Source organism: Zootoca vivipara, chromosome 14, assembly GCF_965207765.1.
Source record: "Zootoca vivipara chromosome 14, rZooViv2.hap1.1, whole genome shotgun sequence".
NCBI lineage: Eukaryota > Metazoa > Chordata > Lepidosauria > Squamata > Lacertidae > Zootoca > Zootoca vivipara.
Genome location: NC_142597.1, coordinates 31,309,399 through 31,328,986, shown reverse-complemented (window position 1 = coordinate 31,328,986; position 19,588 = coordinate 31,309,399). Strand labels below are relative to the sequence as shown.

The 19,588-nt window shown below is 47.9% G+C and overlaps 1 protein-coding gene across 1 annotated transcript; it reads left to right on the top strand.

Moving 5' to 3' along the window:
* Positions 1 to 7,997: 7,997 nt before the first annotated feature.
* On the top strand, positions 7,998 to 11,218 carry CLDN3 (claudin 3). Its single transcript, XM_035140099.3, has one exon. The coding sequence runs from the start codon at positions 8,735 to 8,737 to the stop codon at positions 9,380 to 9,382; it is 648 nt and encodes a 215-aa protein (XP_034995990.1). The 5' UTR covers positions 7,998 to 8,734; the 3' UTR covers positions 9,383 to 11,218.
* The last annotated feature ends 8,370 nt before the right edge of the window (positions 11,219 to 19,588 follow it).

Below are 19,588 nucleotides of genomic sequence, written 5' to 3'. Positions count from 1 at the left end.
TTTTACATGAGTACGTAGAATGTGTGCTTTTAGTTAAAATGCACTTCTGAGTTATTTGTGGGGCACATAGGAATTCATTCATTCCCCCCCAAAAAATATAGTCCGGTCCCCCACAAGGTCTGAGGGACAGTGGACCAACCCCCTGCTGGAAAAGTTTGCTAACCCCTGGACTAGGGGTTCTAGCACCTATCCAGGGTCAGTTTCCTTGGGGAAAGGGTCAGCAGAGACTGCAGTGTCTTTAGGATTATATAGTTTTATTTACACATATATACAACCTGAGCATAGGATGCAGGGACTCGCAGCATTAACATCCCAGCAGATCTGCCCTCCCCATTAGAGTTCTAGGGTGATCCCCAAGCCATAGCTTTTGAAAGGTCATCCAGATTGACACCCCCCCAAGCCTATAACATTATGTACAGTGGGGAGAAAGATAAGGGTTTTTTCCGCCCCTTCTCTCATATCGCTAGGATTTCAAAGGACGGTGGCATTTCGGCTTGCAAGTTATTTCACAAAACACAGATTTGCTAAGTTCTTCTTCAAATATGAGTGGGGTCAAATTTCTCCCCCATCCCTAGCAGTGACTTATAGCCCACATGGCCACTCCCCGAAAGAGAGTTCCAAAATGCTGGCAGATGTGTTGATCCTTGGTAGCCACACCCACCCACCCACCCCAAATAGCAGGTGGGCCCACTAGGAGGTCCGCTGCATACACACAATGTTGGGACAGGGCTTTTAGTGTGGTAGCACCTGCCCTCTGGAATGCCATGCAGTTACGTTTCAGACAAGTTCTTATTGTCTTTCTGGTTTCTATTCAAGACATTCCTGTTCCAACAAACTTTTCCAGTGGGGATTCTTTATCCCAGTCTGAACTCGTATTCGTTTTGAAATTGTTCTCTTATATGGAATTGTCTTGATCTGATATATGTTTGTGTGTGTATGTGAGTGTATGAAAATGTCTTAATTGCCTTTATACATAAAATTGTTTCATATATGTTTTATTTCTGAGAGTTTTTCATTGTTGAGGTGCTCCAGGATGTTTCACAAGAAGTGATTCATAAACAGATACAAACAAACAAACAAACAAACAAACAGGATAATACCCAAATCAATTCAAATCTTTATTGCTGTGGTCAATGAGCAGGACCAAGCATCATATCTAATTTGTTTAGCCCAGCTGACAGTCATAAGATTGTAAACCATTCCCCTACTTCCTCTTTGATAAACTGTTTCAAACCAACTTGATAGCCTTGTTATCTCCCCAACCATTTGCCAGAGCATGGAGGGTTTCTCAGTCACCCCACTTTGGCAGAATGTTATTGTTCCTCCTCAGTAAGAATGTCTTGAACTTGCTTTCCCAAATAGCCCTCCTCCAGTAAAAGACAAAAACTGCTACTTGAGCATGTCAAGAGTGCCTTAATTGTTCGTTCAGTGACCCAGAGTTCTGCGGTGGCAATGGATTGCCACGCTCTGATGTCCTGAAATCATTTAAGCCCGCTGACGAGGAGGGATTTCCCTGCCCTCTTTCTCCTAGGCTTCTTTACCAATAAGGGAAATTACTCTCTAGACAAAACCAAACACACAAGGTGTGTCCACATGATATCTTTAACAAGTGTACAATATGTGCGCCTTTGTATACCCTAGTTGAACTGACACCTGTACAGTTATTCCCAGGTAATCGTCAATGAGTGTAGTGTCTGTGGTCCTCTGTAATCAATAGCTGAGCTGTACAACGATTTTGCACCCTTTCACACAAAAGCTTGCAGATGTGTATAGAGAAATGGCTTGTCCAGTGTCCACGAGTGAACAGGCCTACACACAAACATGCTTTTCCTCCCAGGCATGCTTTTTCCGCAGCCATCTTTCAACGGGTTGCTTTCTGCAGACCTGCCCATTTGGGTCTCCACCTCCCATAGTTACCTCCCTCGCTCAGTCCCCACATGTCACAGAACCACAGCTGGTGAGGAACACACACGGCCACGTGGGGGATGTTTGTTCTAACTGCTGCTAGTCCTCATGAATCCTCATGGGGTTCAGGGAGGTGAACCAGAACGTCCCTTTCTCTGTCCCAGTGCCTGTCTCTCTGCCATCGGTCTTAAGCAACAGCAAATCAGCCGTTACGAAAGAGTGACAGACGCAATGTTTGCAAACCAGCGCTCTAGTGAAGAAATTCGAAACCCAGGAGCAGCCGTCATGACTCAGGTCCTGGCTCTCTCATCTCCCAAATATGATACATGAAAGGAGCAGCGCTCAGAAATTCCCGTTGGGAAAACGGTGAAGTGAAACCAGGTGGGGCCTCCAGATTTCAAGAGAGGGAATGTCTTGAGTCACATTCATACTACAGATTTAAAGCCCCCTTAAAACGGTGCTGTGGGTTAAACCACAGAGTCTAGAGCTTGCCGATCAGAAGGTCGGCGGTTCGAGTCCCTGCGATGGGGTGAGCTCCCGTTGCTCGGTCCCAGCTCCTGCCAACCTAGCAGTTCGAAAGCACCTCAAAGTGCAAGTAGATAAATAGGTACCACTACAGCGGGAAGGTAAATGGCGTTTCCGTGTGCTGCTCTGGTTCGACAGAAGCGGCTTTGTCATGCTGGCCACATGACCTGGAAGCTGTACGCCGGCTCCCTCAGCCAATAATGCGAGATGAGCGCCGCAACCCCAGAGTCAGTCACGACTGGACCTAATGGTCAGGGGTCCCTTTACCTTTACCTAAAGCACTTTAACATAAAGAAAAAAGAGACTTCCCTAGGAGGAAAGGTTGCCGCATTTGGGACTTTTTAGCGTACAGAAAAGACAAGTACTGTATGAGGCAGCATGATAGAAGCTTGGCATGGTAGAACTCATGCACATCCCATGAAGCTGAATGTTGGAAGATTCAGGACAGATAAAAGAAGGGACTTCTTCACACATTGCATAGTTAATCTATGGAACTCACTCCCACAGGGGCCAGTGATGGCCACCAACTTGGATGACTTTAAAAGAGGCCTGGACAAATTCACAGAGGGTCATAGGGCTACCAGTGGCTACTAGCCATGACAGCTGTGGTCTGCCTTCACAGTCAGAAGCAGGTGAATCCCAGTTGTTGGAAACCACAGGAGGGCTCTTGTGCTCGGGTCCTGCCTGAGAGTTTCATACAGTCATGTGGTTGGCCACTGTAAGAAGAGGATGCTGGACTAGGTAGGCCACTGGCCTGATCCTGAAGGCTCTTCTTATGTTCTTAACAGTCATGGAGAATCTTGGGAACCGTGGTTTGGATACTGGGAACTGTAGGTCTGTGAAGTCGGCCCCCTTAACAAACTGCAGCTCCCGGGATTCTTTGGAGGAAGCCATAACTGCAAAATGTATGGTGTGGATGTGGCCTTAGTTTGAAGCAGCAATAAGCCACCGAGAGTCCTGTAAACACCAACAAGATGTTGCAGAAAAGGGCTTGGGAAAGGGATAGGATCACTTTAGCCTCATTTGTGCTTCTCTCCCCATCCCTTCTGGAATTCCCTGAGCTCCCATTGGTGTCTTCTAAATTTACAGAGCAAGAAGTCACCACCATGGAGGAGGAGGTTAGTTTATAAGAGACCTATGCTAAGCACACAAGATACTACTGTATTTGGAAGCTTTACTTATTTATGCATTTATTCATTTTTTAAAAAATTGATACTGCTTCAAATAATTGCAATATCTCAGCGGTTTACAATAAAATATTCGACAGCGGCAATTAAAATGCAAACAACGTCCAATGCAATTACCTTGAAAACCAGATTAATAATAAGATTAATAAACTACCACTGCATATATCTCAAATGGAAACTGAGCAATGTAGAAAAAGGAAGAGTCAGAGTCCAGGAAAGCTTGGGTAAACATACAAGTTTGTAAGAAGTGTTTAAAGGTCAGGACTGTCTCCGCCTCGTGACCCACTGAAGGGTGGGCGTTCCAGAGGGGTGTGTGCGGTGACTGAGGAGAACCGCTTCTCTTTTACCACCGAGGAATGATCCTCAGGTCATGAAACAGCCGCATGGTCTCCTCGGGAGACCTAAGGGCACACTCACTCCATAGACCAGGCATGCCCAACTTGCGGCCCTCCAGATGTTTTGGACTACAATTCCCACCATCCCTGACCACTGGTCCTGTTAGCTAGGGATAATGGGAGTTGTAGGCCAAAACATCTGGAGGGCCGCAAGTTGGGCATGCCTGCCATAGACAAACTGGCCTAATAATAATAATAATAATTATTATTTATACCCCACCCATCTGGGTGGGTTTCCCCAGCCACTCTGGGCGGTTTCCAACAGAAAAATGAAATAAAATAATCTATTAAACATTAAAAAGCCTCCCTAAACAGGGCTGCCTTCAGATGTCTTCTAAAAATCTGGTAGCTGTTTTTCTCTTTGACATCTGATGGGAGGGCATTCCACAGGACGGGTGCCACTACCGAGAAGGCCCTGTGCCTGGTTCCCTGCAACTTGGCTTCTCGCAATGAGGGAACCGCCAGAAGGCCCTCGGCACTGGACCTCAGTGTCCGGGCAGAACGATGGGGGTGGAGAAGCTCCTTCAGGTATACTGGACCGAGGCCGTTTAGTCAAGCCTTCTTCCCAGGCAACTGTGAGAATTGTAGACCTGTGAGGGAGATAGAAATCCCCTGACAATTCCTAGCACCCATAGCAGACTATAGTTCCCAGGATTCCTTGAGGGAAACCATGACTGTTCAAGTGGTATACAATTGATATAAATATATAGTGAAGCCATACACCATCTGAAGAGAGGGGGCCCATAAGACCGTTAAGTCCCAAGATGACCACATACATGGGTCTGACAAAGACCCATCCCAACCAGCGAGAACTACAACACCCAGCTGGTAATCATCGGTCCACCAGAAAAGGGCCTGGGTCCAGTTTGGCCCATGAATTAATTGTATTGAATCCCCCCCCCAAAAAAACCCACCACCATACACTTGTCCCATACATGACATAGTATATCAGGCTCTGTGGGTGAGCAGACCCTCCAAGCATCCCTGTTTTCTAGGGACGCTCCCAGATTCATCTCAGTTTCTGATCTGATGGCCCGCTTTCTCTTAGGACACACCAATTTTTACCGGAGAAATGTTGAAGGGTATGAACTAGGACGTCCCTATTTTTATCTGATAAATGTTGGCTGAAAAACACCTTTGCCCTACATTTAGAAAACTATCCCTTACGCCCCAGATTGTAAAATGTTTTTTTTTATAAGGTATCGCTCGGCCTTTCCATAAAACTCTTGGCCATGTGATGCGGAGGGTGAAACTCACTCACTTCCTGGTTCCCCACCTCAAACAAGTTGCCGTGGGGCGAGGGAACGGTTCCAGCCTCGTAAGAAAAACGGACATGGGTCATCGCCTTCTCTCCGTTTCCTGGTCCTAAGGAGGCAACGAAGCTATAGAGAAACCAAACTGTTGATAAGAAACCGCCTGGGAATATGTACTCAAGGATAGAATAAAAGCAACTGCAAACAAACAGTCTTTGCTTGGGCTGCTTTGTTAAACAAGGCTGCTGCACAGGTCATCGTTGCTTACATAAACTCCGGGGCAGAGCAGGAAAGGCTTTGTGGTCCAGTATGTTGTGACTCCAAGAATGGCCAGCCAGTTGCCTCTTAGAGCTGGGGATGGACCATAGATCACCTAGTCTCTTCCCATGGCTACCAGCCACAATGGCTATGTCCTCCCTCCATTGTCAAAGCAGGCATGCCTCTGAATACGAACCGGGAATCACAAGTAGGGAGAATTGCTGTTGTGTTCAGGTCATGCTTGTGGGCATACCATTGGGGCATCTGGTTGGTTGCTGCGAGGGTGGGATGCTGGATTAGATGGGCCACTGACCTGATCCAGCAGCCGCTTCTTATATTCCTATGCATTCCATCATGCATCTTTCTATTTCAGTTTTTATGCACTTTTTTAAAAATAAAAAATACATTTAAATTGTCTTGTGCTCATAACTAACTAAATAACTGGCAAATACGGATGCCCCGAAGTCTACCACTCGAGGTGGCAACTTCCCTTCTCCTTGTGGAGTCGGAAATGCAGCTAAATAAAAGAAAAAGAAAAATGCAACCCAATCCGGAGACCTGAAGATTGGGGAAAATCTCAGAGAAACTAAAATGGACAGATTTTGCCCATCCATACCTGGGCCTTGAATCTGGAGCCTCTTGCATGCCAAGCAGACACCCTATTGCCCTGAACTGTGGCCCTTTCCCATAGCATGCATGCGTGGGTGGGGCGGGGCGGGGGAACACCCATACTGCTGCTACCCTATTCTGTGGCATGTGGTTGCTGTTCCAGGATTTTTCTGCCCCTGCAAATGCTCCCTAGGTATGGTGTGTGAAGTAGATTGAGGGGCCAGTTGGTATTATAGAATCATAGAGTTGGAAGAAACCAAAAGGGCTATCCAGTCCAACCCCCTGCCAAGCAGGAAACACCATCAAAGCATTCCTGACAGATGGCTGTCAAGCCTCTGCTTAAAGACCTCCAAAGAAGGAGACTCCACCACACTCCTTGGCAGCAAATTCCACTGCCGAACAGCTCTTACTGTCAGGAAGTTCTTCCTAATGTTTAATGTTTTCTTGTAGTTTGAATCCATTGCTCTGTGTCCGCTTCTCTGGAGCAGCAGAAAACAACCTTTCTCCCTCCTCTATATGGCATCCTTTTATATATTTGAACTTGGCTATCATATCACCCCTTAACCTTGTCTTCTCCAGGCTAAACATGCCCAGCTCCCTAAGCCGTTCCTCATATGGCATCGTTTCCAGGCCTTTGACCATTTTGGTTGCCCTCCTCTGGACATGTTCCAGCTTTTCAGTATCCTTCTTGAATTGTGGTGCCCAGAACTGGACACAGTACTCCAGGTGAGGTCTGACCAGAGCAGAATACAGTGGTACAATTCATTCCCTTGATCTGGATGCTATACTCCTATTGATGCAGCCCAGAATTGCATTGGCTTTTTAAGCTGCTGCATCACACTGTTGACTCATGTCAATTTTGTGGTTTACCAAGACTTCTAGATCCTTTTCACATGTACTGCTCTCAAGCCAGGTATGATGCAGCCCAGAATTGCATTGGTGTTTTTAGCTGCTACATCACACTGCTGGAGGAGTTTTTTGTGGCACCCATTTGGGGTTAGCATCCATAAAGGTGTCTCATTCCCCAGGCTTTCTATAATCAGGGATTATATGTGTACGTAAGATTTCTAGCCTTTGGGAAATTCCCTTGACAGCGCTGATGCCTTTCGGTGAGTGAGTCAATCAGAGACTGACTTCTGACCTGTTTAGTTTTTTTTTAAAAAAAGAAAGTATCACTAAACGTGTGGGTGTGCATATGATGTAAATATGAACCTTTATTTATTGGCCATCTATTAAGGTCATATGCTTTGAAATCTTATTGATTCCAACGGTTTAATGTTTGAAGGCAGGGCAGGGAATACCTCTGAGCCTCTATACGGTAATTGGACTCCCATAACTCCCATCAGCCAGCATGAGCAATAGCAGGGGCATAGCTGCCAAGTTCTCCCTTTTTTTTAAGGGAAATTCCCTTATGCTGAATAGGCTTCCTCGCGAGAAAAGGGAAAACTTGGCAGCTATGAGCAGGGGATGGTGGGATATGGAGTCCAGCAACAGCTGGAGGTTCCCCATCCTTGTGCTAAATGATCTCTCAGTGCAACAGGCTCTGTAGGACAGACAAAAAGAGGATGAGGCTGGCAGTATTTATACCAGGGATGGGGGAACTTTTCAAACTCAAGGGGAACATCCCCTTGTAGGACACTTTCCATAGTCACATGCCCATGTTGGGTATGATCACCAGAGGCAATTGTGGGCAGAACAGCTCTTGTATTGTACGCAATGGTCCAGCCAGACAAAACCAGAGCTTTCTGCATCTTTCCATCGTCTATCGGGGCAAACAGGAGCTATGATTACAGTTCAAGGATGCGTTCTAGCCTGGAAAAGGTACTCAAGGGGAGCATGGAACAGGGCGGGTGAGGTAGTGGGCATGGAGAGAGTCCTGCAGGCCAGAAAGAGAAGCATGGAAGGCCAGCTTTGGCCCACGGCCTCAGGTTCCCCATCTCTGGTTTATATAGGAAGCCGAGATGAGTGAGTGGCTTCCTACTGCCTGCCAATCAGGGTGGCCAATGTGGCACCTCTCTCTATTTGCACCCATGCCTGAAGAGGGCTTCGAGTTGTTCATCTTCTAGCACAAGGCAAAAGACGTCCCTGATAGATCAGCAGCTCTGGGAGCCACATGACATGAAACAGCCCAGAAGCACACCTTTAGCAACATCCGCTTTGAAGCTGAGGTTCAACAAAGGAAGACCCACAGATGAAGAGCCGCCCCCTCCCCGACAGGTATGGCCTCTGCCTTCTGCTGCAAATGGGTCCTGCCCTTGCCTGCCAGCCAGAGCGTCACGGCAAGCAACCAGCTGGAATTCAGGGCCCGTTTCCAGCTTTGCCCTCCTTAGCAAAGCACCATCTTTCAAGCATGCCATTTCTACAAACAAACAAACGCAGAAAGAGGATGTTCACAGCATTGGAAAGGGCAGGCGGAGAGTCCGTTAGGGACGCCACGCCCCTGCCTGAGCTAACACACCCCGCCCTGGCTCCAGAACTGTTATAAATCCACCCTGATGAGCTTGGGCTCCTCAAAGGCTCTGCCCGAAACCAAGAGAGCAACAGGCCGCCGCCACCGCAACACTGTGCTTGGAGAAACAGCGACTGACTCCGCAGCAGCAACATGTCGATGGGCCTGGAGATCGGGGGCATCTCCCTCTCTTTCTTGGGCTGGGTGGGCTCCATCTTGTGCTGTGGGCTGCCCATGTGGAGAGTCACCGCCTTCCTTGGCTACAACATCGTCACCTCTCAGTACACCTGGGAGGGCCTGTGGATGAACTGCGTGGTCCAGAGCACCGGCCAGATGCAATGCAAGGTCTACGACTCCATGCTGGCTTTGGGGGCAGACATGCAAGCCGCCCGAGCCCTGATAGTCATCGCCATTGTCCTTGGGGCGTTTGGGGTGCTCCTCTTCCTTACTGGGGCTCAGTGCACCCGCTGCATCGAGGAAGAATCCGTAAAGGCCAAAGTCACCATTGTCTCCGGGGTGCTCTTCCTGCTGGCCGGCATCGTGACCCTCATCCCAGTCTGCTGGTCGGCCAACAGAATCATCCGTGAATTCTACAGCGTTTTGGTTCCCGAACCCCAGAAGCGAGAGCTGGGAGCGGCTCTCTACATCGGCTGGGCAGCCTCCGCCATGTTTCTCTTTGGGGGCGCCTTGCTTTGCTGCTCCTGCCCCCCCAAGGAGGACAAGTACAGACCCACGAATGTGGCCTACACTGCAGCACCCAGGTCAATAGCAACCAGCTACGACAAGAAGAACTACGTGTGAAGTGGAAGGGCAGCCCTGTTCGGGGGTGAAGTTTGAGGTGCCCACCGGGACTCTCCTGACCTTCACCTTTGCTTCCTCCAGGAAACAGGGAGGATAGATGTCCAGAGACATTGCTCAGCTTGCCCTTTAGGGACCGGACTTGCACCTGAGGACCTGAAAGGCGTCCTCGGGAGAGGAATGGACTTGGCTACCTCCATCGTCCTCTCCTTTTTTTGTGCGGATGTTGTTTGCTTATGAACTGAACACTCCTTGCTTCCCTTATTGGACTTCGACCCCACCCTTGGCAGACTGGACCCCCAAACCCCATGGCTCAGACTTTGCCTCTAGTCCCCATCGAGTCCAGCATGGGGCCAGGGCATAACCGTCTACGGTTTGTACAGCCTGGGAGATTCCTAGCAGATGGCTTGCCTCATGCCGTTCCACCCTCATGTTAGACCTCCATTTTCTCTACCATGGATTGTTTTGTGTGGGTTTGGGGTTTTTTTTGTTTTGTTTTCCATGGAGGGGTAACTTGAGAAACCAATCAAGGGGTGGGGGAGGGCTGTGATAATTTTCTGGCGCAGAAAGAGGACCCCCCCCCCCGAAATCTGTTCCTGAGCCGACCTGTGTTGGGAAATGGTCCAATGAAGGTCGGCAGTTGTTAAGAAAACAGGCTTTGAGAAGATAAAATAGACCATCTTTGGGGCGGGCACAGGAGGAGGCTGCTGAACTGGTCTCAAAAACGGCCAGTCTTTTCCCGTAAGCAAAATGGCAGAAGGTTAGTGGCTGCAGACCTCTTCCTCTCTCTCTCTCTCCCCTTCAGGGATTAGTTTTGAAGGTGTCCACGCTGCCATCTCTTGCCCTGAGGTAATGAAGAGAAATGCAAGAGAAAACAAACAGTCCTGCTGAAGAAAAGCAGTTGCTATGAGGCAAAAAAACCAAAACAAAACAAAAAGAGAGAGGCTGCGCCTGAGCACTTGAGGCATATAGGGAAGCTCGCTGTAGGTTGCCGAGCTGAGGGGTAAAGATGGCCGACAGCCTTTGCCTCGTCACGCCACACCCTCCTGCCCTTCACAGCGAGTTCCCTTCGGCCGCAAGGGAACAAGTGGCCCAGTAAGTCCGGCTCCTTGAGGATGCCCAGCGGTGGCCACCGTCTGCAGGGAGAGGGCAGAGGGGTGCATAAGAAGCTCCTTAAGCCAAATAAAATTCACCTTGACATGTGGTGGATCCCTGTGACCTTTCCCCCCTCAACCCTCCCCTGGAAAGGAGACGCAATGTTTTTGGTGGTGAACTTTGTTACACGTGCACGAGCGCAATTGTGCTCCCCTCTTTTGCTTTGTGATATGCTAAGTTATGTGGTATTTTCTGTCTCTCTTTCGTTCCCCCGTCCCGCTTTCTTCGCGCCAATAAAACTCTGGTGTACTTGACAATCCAGGACTGGCAAATTCCATTCTTCCGAGAACGGCGAGCTGGGCTGGCCACATTCCCAGAGCTCCCCTGTCGTTCTTTTGCTCCAACTTTGTTTTACTATTATTATTATTGCTGTTGCAGCTGTTGTCAGTGTGTTTTTATTAATTGGGTTTCTTAGCTGCCCTCCACTGTGAGATGCTAATACTAAAACCAATAATAAGAATTTAAAATCAGAAGAAAACGGTGGGTCCGCCTGGAAATATTTATTTTATTCACAAAATGTACATACCGCTTGATTGTATAAAAACAAATAACCCTCAAAGCAGTTTGCAAAAAGAATAAAGCAATGCAATGAGCAGGGAAAACCATAAATCAACTCTTTGGAACATTCAAAAGATAAAATTAGCAATAAATGCAAAACAGAATAAAACATGCATCTGCATTCTACATGTCTGGGTAGGCTTGTCTGAACAAAAATGATTTTAGCAGTCGCCGAAAAGAGTATAGTGGAGGCGTCTGCCTGATGTCAAGAGGCAAGGAGTTCCGGGGCTGCCATACTCAAATATCAATTTAATGCACATGCAGAAGGGGTCGTACGTGGCACCTGTAGCAGGGCCACCTGCGTCTCTTGGGTGTCAAAGGTCAGGGTAAAAAATGTGCATCTTCAGCTCACGATGAAAGCTATACAGTCATTGGGCCAGAGGCACTTTTATGTATGTGCGTTTGGTGAGGGGAGAATTATGCAGAAACAAACAAACAAAAATGTCCTCTATAGGGTCATCACCCCAAACTTCTGAGGGCTGTAGAACTACCAAGAGGATCTCCTCTGTCCCAAGAGGATATGTGGGGATCAGTGCTAAGCATAACTATAACTGTTGGGGAATTGAGGGAAACCAGACCCTCGCCCAATACTACTATAAGCAGAGTACAATGATGAGTTTTGAGTGTCCACAATGAAATATTCCAGTGCTAGGGATAAAAATCGGTGCACGCTGTTCACCACCTTTTACAAATGATTTAGAAATTGCAGCTTTGAGTATCCATGATGACGTATTCTGGCCCTGTTTTGCAAACAATTTAGAAATCATAAATTTGAGTGGCTATGATGAAATATTCTGATGCCGAGGAAAGAAATTGGTGTACAGTACCCACCAACTTTCACAAAGGGTTTAGAAAGTGCAGGTCTTATTTGCTATCTTGTAATCCAGCCGTAATCCAGCTCTCAATCAGGGGAGGTGGCATTGTGAGGACTTTACAGTAAGTTAAGGGTTGTAGAGTGAAAAGCCTTCAGGTCTGATCCATAGGGCATAAACCATTGCAGCCTTCCCAGCCACTGCGCCCTCCAGATGTCCATACTACAACTCCCATCGTCCCTGACCATCGACCGTGCTGACTGCGGCTAATGAGAGTTGTAATCCAAAATATCTGAGCTTCCAGAATGTCCAGTTTGAAGCAAAACTGGAGCTTTGTAAGAAGATGACCGAGGAATGTTTTCCGCCCAAAGGAAGTCAGTTTGCAAGAGGTTCAGGATAGTCATTCTCCACAGGAGGTGTAATTAACATGAGGGACTCACTGCCACATGATGGGAGGTGAGAGAAAAAGAAATTAGACAAAATACAGTGTGGGCAGGGGAAGGAAAGGGGGCTATCGGACACAACAGATAATTAAACAGATGAATGTCTCTATTTGTCAAGGATGGTTCTGAGTACCAGATGTTTGCTCATACCCTGCTTGTGGGATCCAGAACCTACCACTGGGCCAAGAGGACCCAGGATGCCAAAATGGAGCATGCATGCCCAAATGCAGTCTACCTCTGAATATTAGATGTCTGGGAATAGACACTGATGGAGGGGCCGTCACTGTCATGCTGCACTTGGAAACTTCCCAGAGGCATCTCAGTTGCCACTCTTTGGAAGACATGTTTAGTCAGAGGAGTGGAGCTTCTCAGACCCAGGGGACAAATACGGCCCCCAGGCCTCTCTATCTGGCCCTTGGGACTCTCCCCAGGCCACCACACTTCATGCCTTCCTTGAGGGTTTTGGCCTGACTGGAGTGTGTCCTTGAACTCTGACCATGCTTCTCGGTTGCCTAGAAGTAGAAAAGAGAGAGAGGTGTGCGAGTGGAAACAAGCGGAATGTACAAAGGTAAACATCTTCATTCTTTGCCCGACCCCCTTTTGCTATTGGCCACACTCTCCCCTGGAAGGTTTCTGAGGACATGAGGCCCTTGGGATTAAAAGGGTTCCCCATCCCCGAAATACCACCCCAGTCAGGCAATTCGTACATTTTGTGTGTGTGAGATGCTTTGCGGGCCAGAATCCTTAGTCTGGGTCATGGGAAGTCCCTGAATTCAAAGTTCGTTGCCTGTTGTCAGGGTGACGTGAGATATGGCTCAACTGCAGCCAACCTTTATCCTTTGAGGAGGAAGTGGCAGTGGGGTCAACGATTATATAACAAATGAAAACAGGAGCTAAATGGGTGAATTGAAGCAAGACTTGGTGGATTGGTCCCACTGTAAGTGTGAGAGGCAGAAAGGCAACTGTCTACGTCTGTTTATCATTCCAGGACTGAGCCGTGTTATATCAGAAATAGATTACAAACTGCATCCTATTAAGCCCGGGGCTTTGTTTCTCAAAATAAGAGGTTCTGGGGTGAGAGGTTGAGAGCAAGGAAATGAAAAAGGGGTGTGTGTGAAACTTTTTGAGCTCCGTACTTGTGTGTCTACAGTACACTTAGCACATGATCAGAGGCACTCTTCCCCATATTATTATTGCAATTATATCCCGCCTTTTTCTCCAAGGAACTCAAAGTGGTGTGCATGGTTCTCCTGTTTAATCCCCACACAACAACCCTGTGAGGTAGGACAGGCTGAAAGGCAAGGTCACAAATAGTGAGCTTCATGACTGATTAGGGATTCGAACCCTGGTCTCCCAGCACTCTTAAACAGCTACATCACCAGTGGCTCTATGTAATGTGATGCAATAGTATTATTTTCCCCATTCCATCCCAAATGCTGAATGCAGGTTCTCAAACAAAAGGCTCCCGCAAATGGCAATCTCGACAGCTGAACCAGGACGTGAATTGTTGGCAATATATGTCCGTTCCTTGTTTTCCTGCAGAGGGTGGCTTAAACCTGCATAGTTTCAGCCGGGACGAGGAAGAGAAGCAGCCCCTAGCCACCTTTCGCTGGTGTGTTCCCAGACGAGAGTGGGTTGAGCAAGCTTCTGTTTATATCCTTCTGTTCCTTGCGCAGGGAGATTGATGCATGATGGCTCCCACACCCTCCTCCTTGGATCAGCACACTTGCATGAGGCAATCATTGCAAGGGGGACACTGCGGAGTTCGGGGTGGGGAGAGAGACGCAGGTGGGGCTGGGAATCCTCGGCAGAAACAGAAGCAGGGTGGAATGGTTCGGGGAGTGAAATTGCCCAGCCCCTTGTTCACTCACATTTCTTTGGGGTGGGGTGTCCATACATCACCAGTGCCAGGTTTTATTTTTTTTGAGGGGGGGAGGGGAGTTGAGCAAGGGAGCCTCCATCAGGTTCCCCACCCCACCCCCAATCGTAGAATTGTAGAGTTGGAAGGGACCCCCCAGTGGTCATCCAGTCCAACCCCCTGCAATGCAGGAATCGCCGCTGAAGAATCCCTGGCAAATGGCTGTCTAAGCTCTCCCACGCCCCACCCTCTCTCTCACACACAAATATGCACAAAACTGTGGAGCTTCAGAGAATTCCAGTGCCCACCCACCCCTCAAGGCAGCGGGTCTTGGCATGCACCCAGTTATGCCCACCTCTCACACCGGCCTCCTGGCATCCTTCTGCAAGCTTCCCATAATTCCCCAGTGCTGCTTCTGGGGGACCGCCAATGTCAGCCACTCCTCAGAGGACAAACACTGATATAAATGGACTTAAGGAACTTAGCAGTCAATCAGATGTTGATTTGGTAGGATAGCACCCTCTGTATTTTCTCTTTACTGTATGAAGTCTAACTTTCGGGGTTTTTTAGTTAGCCTCGTCTCCATTCAGTACAGCCTGCACCAACTCCATGCCCTCCAGATGTTTTGGACTGCAATTCCCATCAGCCCCAGGTTGGCAAAGGCACTACTTTCCCTTTTTTCTGAGAGGCCTGGTCTTTAGCTGATTCTTTAGTTGCAATTTCTGCATTGCCAGGGGCTGGACTAGAGGACCTTTCTGGCCCCTTCCAGTTCTTCAATTGATTCTATGAAGTGGGCAGTGATGCTATTGGGCAATTGAACCCCTCACAGTTCAGCTTACGTTTCACGGTGTCACCTTCATTTATATATATATATATAGTCATTAATCACTTCCTAAACCACCTTCTCAATGCCCTTTACACATAAGATAATGAAACACACACCCCCCAAAAAAAACACCACAAAAGCAAGACTAAAACCTAAAAAGTGGACATTTGTATTTTTGGTGGAGTTTTTTTTTACTATCACTATTTTATGAGGTCCTAAAAATACTTTTCAGGCTTTTAAAAAAACAAATACAGTGGTACCTCAGTTTAAGTACACAATTCGTTCCGGAAGTCAGGACAATCGGTCAAGCGTTTACGGAGAAAAGTAGAACACGCACTTTCACGATTTTTACATTTTTATATATATAGATGAAAAAATAAGGCTCGCTTATCACCATTTTAGCACCTGTTTCCCCGGCCTAATTAATATCCCTTCCAATCCAAAGCAAACATTTAACACCATGTTGTTGACATTTAACAGACAATAAAGGATGACCACTCTTAAATCAATAAGCACTTTGTGACAAATAAGTAACAGGATTTAAGTGCTTTTTGACAAAACGAATACTCAGATTTCCCACCCACTTTACAAATATCCACTCTGGTGAATTGGATCCTCCCCATCCATCTCAGCTCCACCACAAATTACTGCTCATAGTGGGTAAAATGTACAATAAAGCACTATATCCCTAATAGTTAGGGTGACCATTATCCTAGTTCACAGAGGATAGTCCTCTATTTGAACGTGTCCTCCATTTGAGTCAGGGACGTCCTGTTTAAAGAACCCTAAGAGCGGTGGGGATAACTTGATGGAGATGTTGTTGTTTAGTCATGTCCAACTCTTTGTGACCCCATGGACTAGAGCACTCATGTTGGTAGCTTCGAGAACACTGTCCAACCATCTCATCCTCTGTCGTCCCCTTCTCCTAGTGCCCTCCATCTTTCCCAACATCAGGGTCTTTTCCAAGGAGTCTTCTCTTCTCATGAGGTGGCCAAAGTATTGGAGCCTCAGCTTCAGGATCTGTCCTTCCAATTAGCACTCAGGGCTGTTTTCCTGAAGAATGGATAGGTGTGATCTTCTTGCAGTCCATGGGACTCTCAAGAGTCTCCTCCAGCACCATAATTCAAAAGCATCAATTCTTCGGCGATCAGCCTTCTTTATGGTCCAGCTCTCACTTCCATACATCGCTACTGGGAAAACCATAGCTTTAACTATACGGACCTTTGTCGGCAAGGTGATGTCTCTGCTTTTTAAGATGCTGTCTAGGTTTGTCATTGCTTTTCTCCCAAGAAGCAGCCGTCTTTTAATTTCGTGACTGCTGTCACCATCTGCAGTGATCATGGAGCCCAAGAAAGTAATATCTCTCACTTGATGGAGATACCCACCCCAAACATAAGAAGAGCTTGCTGGATCAGGCCAATGGCTCATCTTGCTCTCAGATCAGTTGCCTGTGGGAAGCCTACAAGCAGGATCTCAGCACCAGAGCACTTTCCCCTCCTGTGGCTCCCAGCAACTGGTATTCAGAACCATCATGGCGAGCAGCCAAGGATAGCCCTCTTCTCCATGAATATGTCTAAGCTTTTTACAAGAAGGATCTACAGCAAGCACCACCTGGGCATCAGACCAAGCAGGTACACAGCACAGCACCTGGGGCACAGGTCTTCCCCACTAGGTTTGAGAGGGATGGTATTTCTATTGAAATCATAGTTGCCATTTCTAAACGTGCACCAATTCTTACGAAGGAGGACATGCAGAATCCACGCAAATCTGAGTCTTCATGCTCGGCAAGGAGTCTGCGCAGTCACCCTACTGATGGGGCAGAAAGCTATTTGCAATTCTGCTTGCAATTCAGAGTGGAGGAGCCATAAGCTTACTAGCACTAGGAGTTGCCTGGCTGGGAAGCAGCTTAGGACGCCAGCAATCGTAGAAGTGTAGAATTGTAGAGCTGGAAGGGACCCAAAGGGTCTTTCAGCCCAACCCCCTGCAATGCAAGAATCACAGCTAAAGAGGGAATTCGTAGGCTGCAGAGGTCAGTTTGCTCTTTTCTGCTCCACTCTCAAACACCCAGGGGAGCGAACTGCCCTCTGCCCTTCATGACCCCATGTTTGCTCTCAAAGCAAGCAGGGCACAGCGTGTTCCCAAAGACCTCACCCTCATCATAAAAGATCTAGTCCCTGGCTAAGCCCATTTAATGCCGATCGACAGCTAGTAAAATGCTGCAAGGTTGACCGGGAGGACTCCAGCTCAGGTTGGAAGACGTGCTTTCAGTTATTCATGGCAGGTCTGTCCATCCATAAAGCACATCCTACACACACATTTAAAGCTCCTGGCTTCACCCAAAGACTCCTGGGAACTGTAGTTTGTTAAGGACACTGGGAATTGTAGCTCTGTGGGGTGTAAACTACAGTTCACAGGATTTTTTTGGGGGGGGAGTCTTGTGCTTTAAATTAGGATTTGATGGGCTTTAAATATATAGTGTGGGTCAGTTGTTCAGGGCAGAAGGTGGCCAAAATGTCTGGATAAAGTTTTCCTGAGAATTTCTCTTAAAGTCAAGTCCTTCCCTGGAGACTATTGGGTGGCCTCAACTTCTCAGTCCTCTGAACAGAGTGGATCCAACTCACCCTGTGTGTGTGTGTGTGTGCGCGAAGTTGATGAAGGGTCCAGTGGTGTCCAAAAGACAAACCATTTTTTATGAAGGCATGAGCTCATGTGCATAGAATCCGTAACACGGCTCCCCTCCCCCCCAAAAAATATTGTTGAAGATACCCCCCATCACACACTTTTTATTCCTCTCTTCCTTAGCCTGTCACTTTCTTCAAAGGTAGCATGGTTCAGCATTCCTCAGAAGGATTTTCTGAGGAATGTGCTGATCACCTTCTTCTTCCCTTGGAGGGCAGGATGTTCAGTGTGGAATGCACACACACACACACACACACACACACACACACACCGACCCGTTCCACCACCCATAAACAGGGCAGAGAATCTGAGGAGGCCATTTTCGTCTCGCCAGATTGCACTCTGCACATACTCAGCAAAGCTCCGTTGCTGCACACTTTTGTTAAGAGTGCTCCCCGGCAATCGCTCTTTGCCCCACGTGTTGCCTTTAAAATACAACAAGCACTTGGCTATCCTGCCCGTCTCTGCTTAGGAGCGCATGGGTAGTGCAGGAGTCGTGGCTTTGGCCAAAAGAGCAAAGGCATCTATAGGGTGGGGGCTGCCATGTGGATGCACCCTAATAAACACACCGTAGCAGGCTAACGGCGGAGGACACAAGGACTGCTCTGTGCGACTGAGTGCAGAACAAAGAATGGGTTTGTGCGACCGTCACACCCCAAAGCACATGACCGATACCTGTGATACTGAGACAGGTGCAAGATACTTGGCCCATTGCCACCCTCTCTGTGCATGCCGCTTCAGTTTAACCCTTTCCTGGGCCCAGCAAGTCCTTCTAGGAAGAGCTGGGTGGTGCTGGCTGAGGGTTAGTTGATAGTGCAGGCTACGATGCGAGGAGGAGAAAGACATCCAGCCCCCATTCTGCCCCACCTCACTGGATAAATACGCCACTGGCTTCTTTCCATAACCCAAAACACAGCAAGCTGTGGCTTACTCTGCTATTAAGAACAGAAGAAGAGCCCTACTGGCCCATTGAGCCTAGCATCCACCAGATATCTCTTCTGGAAAGCCTGCAAGCAGGATCCGAGCATAAGAGCACTCTCCCACTGTGGTTTCCAGCAACTGGTATTCAGAAGCACACAATGAAGCCGGTGGAACATAGCCATTGTGGTTATTCTCTGTGCCGTGGATGATGTCCCTGGTTTTAGAACGGCTGGGGGGGGGGATTTAGCCAGTTACACCAGCACAGCTTGTCACTGGTTATGCATTCCTCTTGCGCGTAAAGTTGACAGTGTGATGCAATGCCCACAAGCTGTATCTCAGCTTGACCTACTTCCCAGTGTTGTAAAGATGGGGTGTGGGGGGGGAGGACATGTATGGTCCCTGAGCTCCTTGGATGAAACATGGAATAAATATATAAGAAATGACCTATGGCAGGTATTACACAGTGGTTTGGGACAGGCACATGGCGCATGATCAGAGGCAAACTCATTGCTCTTCACATGCCACAATGATTCTCATAGCTGAGTCTTGGCGCATATTAAGTCCCGGGAATGGGAATGGCAGAGTTTTGCGCTGAATTCATAGTTGGAGGGGACCAAATGGGAATTCAGTCAGTCCACTACTGCTCCACCCAATCCAAAGGCAAGACAGTCTACGAACCAGCCCAGACAGATCCATGTGGTCCCAACCACCAGAGTGTACAAGAAGTTGTTGCACCACAAAATAGCTCCAGGTGACTTAAGGAAGCGAGCCAAGCGGCGTTGTGAATGGGAAGATAAAAACATCCCAGACGGATCGGGCCACAGAGGTCTCTCTGGTCCAGCAGCAGCCAAATGCCTCCTGGGAGCTCACAAGCGATGGAAATGCACATTGATTGCTCCCGTCATCTGCCTTGCTGCTTCTGCACATGCAGGCTGCATTTTGCTTTTCCATCAGCTT

Coding starts and splice junctions, on each gene's coding strand:
- CLDN3 (XM_035140099.3), top strand. CDS start 8,735: ATGTCGATGGGCCTGGAGATCGGGGGCATCTCCCTCTCTTTCTTGGGC.